The sequence below is a fragment of the Sorghum bicolor genome, chromosome 6 (assembly GCF_000003195.3).
Source record: "Sorghum bicolor cultivar BTx623 chromosome 6, Sorghum_bicolor_NCBIv3, whole genome shotgun sequence".
NCBI classification, from domain to species: domain Eukaryota; kingdom Viridiplantae; phylum Streptophyta; class Magnoliopsida; order Poales; family Poaceae; genus Sorghum; species Sorghum bicolor.
Genome location: NC_012875.2, coordinates 56,808,160 through 56,818,819, shown reverse-complemented (window position 1 = coordinate 56,818,819; position 10,660 = coordinate 56,808,160). Strand labels below are relative to the sequence as shown.

Genomic DNA, 10,660 nt, shown 5'->3' with positions numbered 1-10,660 from the left:
TTCCGTTTTCTAAGATGGGGCCGACTTTACACGCCATAACGTGGCAAATCGATGACCTATGGTAGGCATAGGAGTTTGCTACGATACACCCCTTTACTCCCACAAAAAGTAATTTCTTAAACAAATCAGAGCTCTTGATTTAGATCCTTTGCTAGGGTATTGTGCACATGTTATATATGCTGAGATCGTGTGCCTTGTACGAACGTGCAAGAGATGCAATCAAGAAGATCACAGTTTTATTATTATTCAATATATTACTTTGTTTGAAAAAGTCACACGGAGGATCACAGTTTTGCATTTGACCACATTATAAAAAAGCTTTACATCGATGAAAGTTGTTCGTCATATATGATCACATCCCTACTAATCGATGCCATACAAACCTTGTGCTTAGAAAAAAAAAACATCACGTGCCTATGTATATCACGTTCAAAAAATCGGTATTACTATGTTATGCACCATACATGCATACAGACCTATCACGTTAAAAATATAATTGCTAATTCTCTATCATGTTAACAAAAAATAGATCTACCAACTTGTCAAAATGAAATAGTCCACATATTTGGAAATTTTCTTTTCTTCCAAAATTAAAACCAATTAAATATTTAATTCTATTATTACCTCCTATATGAAGTAATATGTGGTAAAAAACATCCAAATCAACGGTCCATGGTTATTTGGAGATACCACATGAAGGCTTGTCCATGGTAGTATGCATGCATTGGAGAGTATATGTCTGCATTGTTCTTGAGTAATTGATCCGTCCTCCCAAATTCAAAATCCTTCACCTTCAGGCTGGCTGCCACCAGGGGTAGATCCAGCCCCGGGCGCGATCCTTTTAGTAGTTTCTTTATCTAGCCTAAGATAATCTATAAGAATATAGATTTAGCTTTACCTGATGTGTCTAAAAATACCTTGCACTAATTTTAGTCCCTCCTTTGAGTCGTTTCTGGATCCATCATTGGCTGCCACAGACCCAGTAGTTCCAGCTGAGCTGTGATTCTTTTGATGATGAAGAAAGAAAACGATGCATAACCTTCTCTTCTCCGGTCCAAGCATGCCTTGTTTGCAATTTATTTATTATTCGCTTGCCAATTGGCAGGGCACCAGTCACTATTAGATAGCTAAATGTCGCCATTTTCTCCTAGAAGGGAGAGAATAGAGAGGGGCAAGAAGATGTCGCTGTTTGGGGTGTGGCCTCTCGCCCTCACCTCCTGAAAGGACACTTGCGGCCGTAGGTGAGCAGCATCAGGTGCCACGTGCATGCGGCCGTGTGCCACAAGCGCACCACCGCTGGGCCCTCTGCATTTGTGGTCAGCGCCGGAATCAGGAGGCGATCGTCGAGGATGTTGTCGGGATGGCTGAAAGCCTGAAACGGAAGGCCAATTGGAGTGCTCGATGGACGTTGCCTCCGATAAGGCCTATCTGAATCTGACCGACCACAACTTCCGAGGCCGGCGTCGCGCCAACTGTCACATGGTAGCTAGAGCCCCAGGGTGTTGCTGTTTCGATGAGGCAAATTAAACTGGCCAGCCAATATCGTAATACAATCTGCTCTTGTGGTGGGAGCAAGCGCTGAACACGTACAGCAAAGCCTTGATACACAGAAGATTCTAGTACAACAGAATGTGATCGGCTGAATACCTACGAGTCTACAACACCAGATCATCCTGTTGACTCATCGATTGACAATGTGATCGGCTGCGGAACTAGCGTTGAGGATACGATGCTCAAGGGATTTTGCGTGATTACTGAATTTTTTAGCGACAGGCACAGGACTCTGCCCATGGACACCTAACGCTGGTTTCCATCAGAGAACAGTGTCTCTTTTTTTAAAAAAAACCTTTTTCTATAATCTCGATTTAAAACTGAGGGCATCTGTTTTTGGTCTCGTGGCACGTGTATGCTTCATTTATTTGGCTTGAAGTTACAAGAAACACCCCTTATATCTCAACCCAGGCCTTGTTTAGTTCTGAAAACTGAAAAGTTTTCGGAACTGTAACACTTTCGTTTGTTTGTGGTAAATATTGTTAAATCATAGACTAACTAAGGTCAAAAGATTCGTCTCGTGATTTACAGTCAAACTGTGTGATTAGTTTTTATTTTCGTCTATATTTAATGCTTCATGCATGTGCCGTAAGATTCGATGTGACAGGGAATCTTGAAAACTTTTTGGATTTCGGGGTGAACTAAACAAGGCCCCACTTGCCATGTTAAATCTGATTGCTAGATATTTTTTTTGTGCTTCCTATTTCTCAAAAAAAAAAGTAGATTAGCATTTCTTCTATTACACTCTAAGTAGTAATATGTGATAATTTCTCTATAGATCGACGTTTACAGACATCTAAGAGCATCCCAAACAGTTTTGCATTTGGGTTTGCATTCTTGTAATTTGCCAAAATTATCGAAATGAGGTATCCAACCGTTTTGCATTTGTGTTTTGCAAATTGGGCAACTTGGCAATTGAGGGAGGGAATTTGGCATAGATGCAAAGCCGCGGGCCGCTTGGGAAACGCCAATCAGGCGCTACTCCTACGCGTGGGGGACTCTTCGCGCCGTATATAGTCCGTCTGCTACTTTGTTGCGACAGAAACTTCCTCCTCCGCGCCGCCGTTCTATGCTGCAAGGGTTCGCGCCGCCGTTCTGTGTCGCAAGGGTTCACACCGTCGTTCTTTGGCAAAGTCGATCGCGCCGCCCTTCTGTGCCGCAAGACATCGCAAGGTACTCCATATATGATCCTGGATGCTCGTGAACTAGTAGCGCGGCAATGAGAAAATGCCGCAAAGAAGAAACGTGCGTGACCAAAAACGTGGGACTAGATACGGCGCGGAAGAAAAGTCGCGGCAAATACAGTTGGGTCCACAATTTTGGTTTTTGTCAAGTCAATTATGCCAAACACTTGAAAATGATCTTTTTTTTCCCACTTGCCATATCGTTTTGAGAGTTGGCGAACTACAACAAATGACAAACAAAAAATGTCAAACTATTGGAGATGCTCTAAGAGTACCACAACAAATCCCATGGGACTAAGCTTAGTTTGGACCTCCTAAAAAGAATGAGATTGGGATAGAGAAATAAGAATGAGATCAAAACATTTGGATTTTTAGGAAGAGATTTGTATCTAATTATCTATCCAAACTCTGCTAAGCTCCTATGCAAAGACAATAATCCAGGATAACACCCTGCATTTTTTTTAGCTAGAATCATGATTTTACATTCATTATCTAGAATCAAGATTCTCACTATGAGATGAGATCTAAACATGGCCTTATACCAAAACATGATTGGCATAAATGGTATATCATGTTGTAGAAATATTGATATAGCTGCCAGAGTATATTTGGCAATCCTGGATATGGTTAATTTAATCAGTATTGATTGAAATCCCATGGTATCCTTCATTATCTCTAGGAGAGGCTTATTATCCTCCAAGTCATGTACTCATTTATGTCATGTAGCTAAAGCAAAAAAATATATCCACCCATATTAAACCAATTCTAGCGTCCTTCAAAAGCTTTAGAATTTAGCTCGGTTTTTAGTTCTCTCCACATATTTAAGTGGTCCACTTATGGTACTATATTTTCTGTTTGTATTCTTCTCTTCTTTTCTTCTTTAGTATCGCTGGTGCTGATGGTGCAATTAGCAGCTACTGTACTTGAGAACCAAGATGTACACCATGGAAGCTACCAAAGTCCAAATACAACATGAGACGAACTGACACTGACATGGTGTGCCCATTCATTGTCGGTGGGCAAACGTTCAGAATTATTAGCCGATGAATGCCACGAGCGTGCAATAATGGTTTATAGTACATCCAGTGGAGTATACCAGCCTTTTGCCTATGGATCCTTGGCACCAAAAAACAGAATACAGTAAGAGCCAAAAAAATATTTACGAACACACGATAGAACCATGTACTATTTATGCGTGTGCCTCCTGATATAAGGGAAAACCGAGAGCAATTGAGGCTTTATTATGCATTCATATGGTTCTATCAACAAATCGGCTATCAAGTGAAGCACGCGAGGTGGAGAGGGGGGGTACTAGCTACAGAATCCTGCCCAATGTGAAGCGGGCAGGCAGTCACCGCTTCCTTTTAGCCCTACTCGTGCCTCGTTTGGCCGCAGTTTCGGTCTTCACTTTAGCAGCACCTCGTTTGGTTCCAGATGAACCTTTCTTCTTGTACCTGCCGAATCCCCTGCCACTTTCCTGTAAGGCACATTGATGAGAAGGTGTTACCAGTAAGCAGTGAAAGAAACATCAGTTCTGTCAAAGACCATCAGTCCTGTCATCTATTTTTATACTCTCAGAGACCATCAGTTCTGTCATCGATTTTTATACTCTCAAAGACCATCAGTTTCTGTCATCATCAATTTTTAAAAGATCCTAAGAAAGTTTGGTTCAGGTAATGGTCATAGAGAAATAGCAATGCCAGCTACAAATGATGGATACAATCATGCCAAGTGCATTCTTAATAATTCAAATCCCTAATCGAACACATCATTGCAGGTAACATATACATAATTGTAAGCATGGGATATTCAAATTTCAGCAAGTCCATTACCTAGTACTGATGGTCTTGCAATTACCAGTTTGTCAACATGAATAAAAGCACAAATCACAGGAAAAGATAAGCATCACAATACCTTTTGATATTGTCGATAGGCATTGCGGCCAGTCAACTCTTGCCCATTTTTTGAGACATAAACCTGTAGCAAAAGTTCAACGAAGCAAAACTATGATTGAATACGTTTTCTTCAAGAAGGGGATAAACGAATAATCTTGAAAAGCTTTGAAATGCAAGCTAATATGCAACCATACTGAAGAAGCACAAAATGACCAAACAATTTTTATTATCTAAAAGTTTTAAAAACAAGTGAACTGAAACTTTGGAAGACTAGCCGTACCTTCCTCCCACTGTCATCAGTAAACCAATGGCCAGAGCCAGAATGGGATCCACTGGCACGCACCCTTCTTTTACTGGCATCAGTTGGAACTGAGATCCTCCCAGGAGTCACCCAGTCATCGTTAGCAGCTGCACTCGAGCTGAATTGCCTCCTGCATTAAGATAATGAAAGAAGTTAGAACCAATTAGAAAATGGCATTACTCGAATGATTAAAAAGCAATGACCATGATGTGTGCACCTGCCGCTGCTGAGACTTTCTGCTCTGTTTTGCCCATTTTCTCTGGTACTTCCTGCCCCAATGGGAACAAAATGTTGCAGCCTGTTCCTGAACAAATTACCCACCCTTGGGTCAGGGTGGAACAAATAATGCATAGCAGGAGGACCATCATATAGTTCAGCTCCACTTGAAGACGTTTGTTGCTGGAAATGCCCAGAGTTCTTAGGTTGAGAAACCCTGTAGTGAGTGTTGCCTTCTTTCTGCTGAGAAAACCCTGCATCTTTTGAAGATTTGAAGTATTCATTGCAGAACTCGTCCAAGGCAGGTGTTGCCCAATTGTCATTCATCATAGCTCCACTCTTCAGCACAGTACTGCTCCCTCGGGGCTTCGTGTTTTGCTGCTGGGTCTTTGCTTTATTTTGATTGTGGTCATCGTCTGCATCAGTGTCAGAATCAAGCAAATAGATTTTCCTCATCGGGCTTACTGTTATCTTAGGAAGTAGTTTCTTTGTGCAGCTTTCTTCCAAAGATATTGAAGCAGAAGTATTTGGTGTTTGTGAAATTTTTGATCTGTTTGCTTTGGTTGCTGACTGAGTCATAAGAACACCACGATTAAGCAGAGAGAATTTTGAGTTGCTGGAAGTGCTGCAACTACCAACAGATGGTGGCACATCTGCAAGTAAAGATGAAAATAAATGATGCTCTACACACAAAAATCAAAATATCCTTAAAGATTGTAACAAAACAACCAGCTACAGACTAAGTCCACAATAGACCAGCCATGGGAATTTTTTGCAGAAGACAAAATAATAGGTATACATAAAATTGGGATTTTGAAATTATCAAACATGGGCTTCGCTCGTTTGCCATCCCACAAAAGAGATTCACTACTTGCCATTATCAAACTTGGCACACCCGCTAGAATGCCCTGGGACTGAATTATTCCAAATTTTAATTATTCTTGTATTCTCTCCATACTTTCATTCCCGTTTTACCAACACATCAAGACTAGCTTCAACAATTGACTTGAAAGAGATTAGGCACGATTAGTGTAGATGTGGTGCTAATCTAACTATGCCACATTTTTTTCTCTACTAGGCTCGATGGAGAGGCTGAGATGGGTCTTTCTTTTAAATTCATTTGGAAAGCAAAAATCCCTGCAAAGATCAAAATCTTCTTATGGTTAGTAGCAAATAATGCTATTTTAACCAAGGATGATATGATTAAAAGACAATGGAAAGGTGATCCAAGCTGTTATTTCTGCAAATGCTCTGAATCTGTGCAACATCTCTTGTTCACTTGTCCTGTTGCCAAAATTATTTGGGCAACTGTTGCAACGTGCATTGGTGCTTCTAATATTCCGATCTCTTTTGAACAAAGCTGGAATTGGTGTGAAAGATGGATCCCTAATGGCAAGCAATTTCATGCAGTTGGAATTGCTGCTATTTGTTGGGCAATTTGGAAAATGAGAAACCGAGTATGCTTTGATGGCGCTAAGCTACATAATCCGCTTGCGATTGTGAGTCATGCATGTGCGCTTATGAAATTTTGGGCAGGTCTTCAAAAAGAGGTGGACAAAGAAGTGTTGATCAAGGGTGCGGATGATATGCTCAAGATTGCTGTGAAGATGTTAAACGAGAAGCGTCAAGGGACCAATCAGGTTTATAGGCTTCGTGATGTGGCTGAAGATGACGATACAGAGCAAGAGCCTGGTCATTGATGGGACTGGTGGAAGAACTAGCGGATGAGGAGTTCCAAGCAAAAATTCTCTGTTTTGTTGGATGTTCGTGGGTTGTGCTGTACTGCGAGAGTTTGAAACTCTTCGCCCCCCTTTTGCTGTTTCTGAATCTTTCTAGGCAGTCTAAACATTTCTAAAACTCTGATGTATTTCCGTTCACTTGCAATGGAAATGGGGGTGATCCCTAATTCGAAAAAAAAAGGCTTGATGGAGAGCCTGAGTTTAGCTTAGCAGTGGTAGAACCTCCTGCACAGCAGCTGCAGGCACCTCTTGTTGATTGGGATATACTGCGCATTGAAGAAAGTCAAGATAAAGAGAGAAGAATAGAGATTGTTGATGATGAGGTGATGTATGAATTGTTGTGGTTTAAGGCTGAGGATGAGGAGGCTGATAAGGCAAGGCCGCAACGGAGGCAGCCAAGAATGGTTGCGCTGAACAGAATGGCGATACTTGGGAAGTTGATACAACTGGGGCAGCCATTGTTGTTGATGACTATTTACCAGGGGAGAGGACTGGGTTCATGACCCAAATCACCCTAGTATGGATCTTGGCATAGTGTACCCTAACATGAAGGAGTTTAGATTGGCTGTGAGACAATCTGGTATAAATGAAGAGTTTGAACTGCACATTGTCAAAACAGACCCATCTAGATACATTGCTGATTGCAAAGCAGAAGATTGTCCTTGGCATCTTGTTGCCTTGTTGGGCATAGGCAGCCTGATGGGAGCACCATAATGGTACTAACTTGGATTTTGTGCTCCGTTATTTTTTCCTTCAATAACTTGAGCCTACCAATGTATTTTGTCCTTCGATATTGTTCGCATTCAGTAATTATTTTTTCTGCAGGTGACAAAGGTTATTGGTGATCACACATATACATCAAGTGCTAAGAGGAAGACTACCACACCAACCAGTGCCTGGGTTGTTACAAAGGCAATACATCACCTTAGAAAGAAAACAACTATGGGCACTAAGGAACTGCAAACCACTTTACAGGATGAGCAGAAGTGTCAAATTCATTATGACACTGTTTGGAAGGGTAGGCAAATTGCTTTGAGAGAATTGTATGGCATATGGGAAGAGAGACAGCTGCTATTCAATTGGAGGGCAGAGGTCCTCAAGAGGTCGCCAGGTAGTGTTATTGAGATTGGCATTAAGGAGGTAGAGGGCAAGTTTTTTTTCCATAGTTTTTTTTTTGGGTGCACTAAAACCTTGCATTGAAGGTTTCTTAGAAGGATGCAGGCTATACCTTAACATAGACTACTGCACTTAATGGTAGACGGAATGGTCATTTAGCTGCAGCTTGTGGTATAGATGGTCACAACTGGATGTACCCAGTTGCTTTTGGCTCCATAGATGGTGAAATAACAGATAACTGGACTTGGTTTATGACTCAGTTGCATAAGGCCATAGGAGATCTTCCTGTTTGAGCTGTTTCCTCAGATGCATGCAAAGGTCTGGACAATGCAGTTAAGAAAGTGTTTCCAATGGCTGAACATGAATAACTTCATTAAAAAGTTTGGTGGTGATGTGTTCTCTAAGATGTATCCTGCAGCTAGAGCTTATAGACAAGAAGTTTTCCAGTAACTTTTCAAGTCAATTGTTGAAGCTAGTCCTGATGTGTTGGAAAAATGGAATGGAAGTATGGAGAGAATAAAAGAATAATTAAAATTTAGAATAATTCCGTTCCAGGACATTCTAGCGGGTGTGCCAAGTTTGACAATGGTAAAGTAGTGAATCCCTTTTGCGGGATGCGGGATGCGGGATGGCAAACGAGCGAAGCCCACATTTGATTATGGCAAAATCCCAATTTTCTCCGTAGACAAACCGCATGACTGAATGCAGTATTATAAGCACAACAAGAGAAATGAATGCAAAATATTAAAAGTTGAAATAAGCATACCGCTCAGGCACTCACCTCGAACCGGTCGGTCCTCGTCTGTTGTCCAATCCTCGATCTCGTCTTCCCAACTCCCAACCGCCGCTCTTGCTGCATTGTCAATCACTACCGTGGGTTGTCCTGGCACCTTCAAAGGAGGCGGTGATGGCGCCAGATGTGGTGGTGCAGGGCCCTTCCGCAGCCGCTTGAGTTGAGTCACTTCAGGCTCAGGCAGTGTTGGCTCTGGCTGTTGGTCACCAGCGAGGAAGAAGTCGCCGTCCTCATCTTCGATACTGAGCGACGAGGGGACCCGAGGTGCGGCCTGTGGCTTCGATTGCTCGTGGTGCTGGCCGCCAGCTAGGGAGTCGTCGTCGTCGTTGATTATAAGGGAGGAATACGGCGCCTCACAGTGCAGCACCTGGGGTGTTGGCGCCGGATGGGCTGGCGCAGGGCCCTTCCGCAGCCGCTTGAACCGATTGGTCGAAGCCGGCGGCGGCAGGGGATCTGTGTCTATCGTGTCGCGATCCACCCGGACCGGCCGCTTGCCACCGGCGAGGACGAAGTCATCATCCTTATCATCGTCATCTCCAGTGCCGGTCGAAGAGGGTGCTCCGAGCGCCGCCTGCGGCAGCGCCTGCTCGCGGCGCTGGTCGGCAGCGAGGATGTCACCATGGCCGTCTTCGTCGTCGAAGCCCAATGAGAACGACGGCGGATCGGGCGCCGCGAACCGATTGGTCTGCAGCCGCGGCGGCGGCAGGGGATCTCGGTCTAGCCTGTGACGCTCCACTCGGACCGGCCGCCTGCCACCGGCGAGGACGAAGCCATCCTCCTTATCATCGTCATCTGCAGCGCCGGTCGAAGCGGGAGCTCCGGGCGCCACCGGGGGCCGCGCCCGCTCGCACCGCTGGTCGGCAGCGAGTATGTCACCATCGCCGTCTTCGTCGTCAAAGCCCAGGGGGAACGATGGCGGATCGGGCGCCGTGTACCCCCGAGCGTGCTCCTTCCGGCGGCCACCCGCCCGAATGCGGGGCTCCTCCACGACGTCATCGTCGAAGCCCAGCGAGAACGACGGTGGATCGGGCGCCGTGGACCACCGCTCGTGCCCCTTCTGGCGGTCAACCGCCGGGATGCGGGGCGCCTCCACGACGTCGTCGTCGTCGATCCCTAACGAGAACGACGGCGGGTCGGGGGCCTCGTACCCGCGCGGCTGCTCGTGCCGGTCGCTCCCGGCCGGGGGGTCGTCGTCGTCGTCCCAGTCGAAACCCAGCGAGAATGAGGGAGCCGAGAAGTCCATCCCGGCGGGCGGCGGCGGCGGGGGAGCTAGGTTTGGGTCGGCTGCGCTGGGCAACGGTGTCGCGGATTTGGGGAGAGAAATGGGATCGAAATGGTCTGGAGATTGGCGGGAGAGCTATGGTTTTGTAAATTTTGTGGAGGGAATCGGGAGGTTTCGAATGGATTTTGGCGGGGTTGGACTTGGGCCCGGGGCCGGTGAGGTGAGGTCGTGCGGTGCGGCGCCGCGGCTCCGGCGAGACGAAAGGGGATGCGATGCGGGTCGCGTGCTGGCTGGCGTGCGGCAGAAGACGGCGAGACGACCGGACGAGCGGCGCCTGCGCTCGGCCTCCTCATGAATGGGCTGAATTTGGCCCACTTTCTATCTCAATGCAAGTAGAGCCGAAACGAAGTTTTGGGCCGATATTTACCAAAATTTTAATAGTTATGGGCTGATTGGCTTAGTGAGTCCATTCCTTTTTCTTTTCTTGGATTGCTTTTTTTTTGTTTTTTTAGGATGTTATTTTCATATAGAAATGTATGAGCAGATAGAAACATACTGAAGGTTAGTTGCACTTAAACTGCTAACCAAACTGTTCAGATCTATAAAGTTCTGTTGTACTGTTCAGGCGGTCGTCTCATCATCT

General features: G+C 44.9%; 1 protein-coding gene across 2 annotated transcripts; it reads right to left on the bottom strand.

Annotated features, from left to right (window-relative positions):
* LOC8074731 lies at positions 3,725-10,308 on the bottom strand. 2 transcript variants are annotated; one of them, XM_021462328.1, is made up of 5 exons: positions 8,769-10,308; positions 5,149-5,800; positions 4,911-5,061; positions 4,650-4,712; positions 3,725-4,212 (listed from the first exon to the last, which is right to left on the bottom strand). In XM_021462328.1, exons 1-5 carry the CDS (start codon positions 10,036-10,038, stop codon positions 4,087-4,089), a joined length of 2,262 nt encoding a protein of 753 aa, XP_021318003.1. In that variant the 5' UTR covers positions 10,039-10,308; the 3' UTR covers positions 3,725-4,086. The 2 variants fall into 2 exon arrangements, with proteins under 2 accessions (XP_021318003.1, XP_002447125.1); XM_002447080.2 differs by having other exon boundaries at positions 8,784-10,307.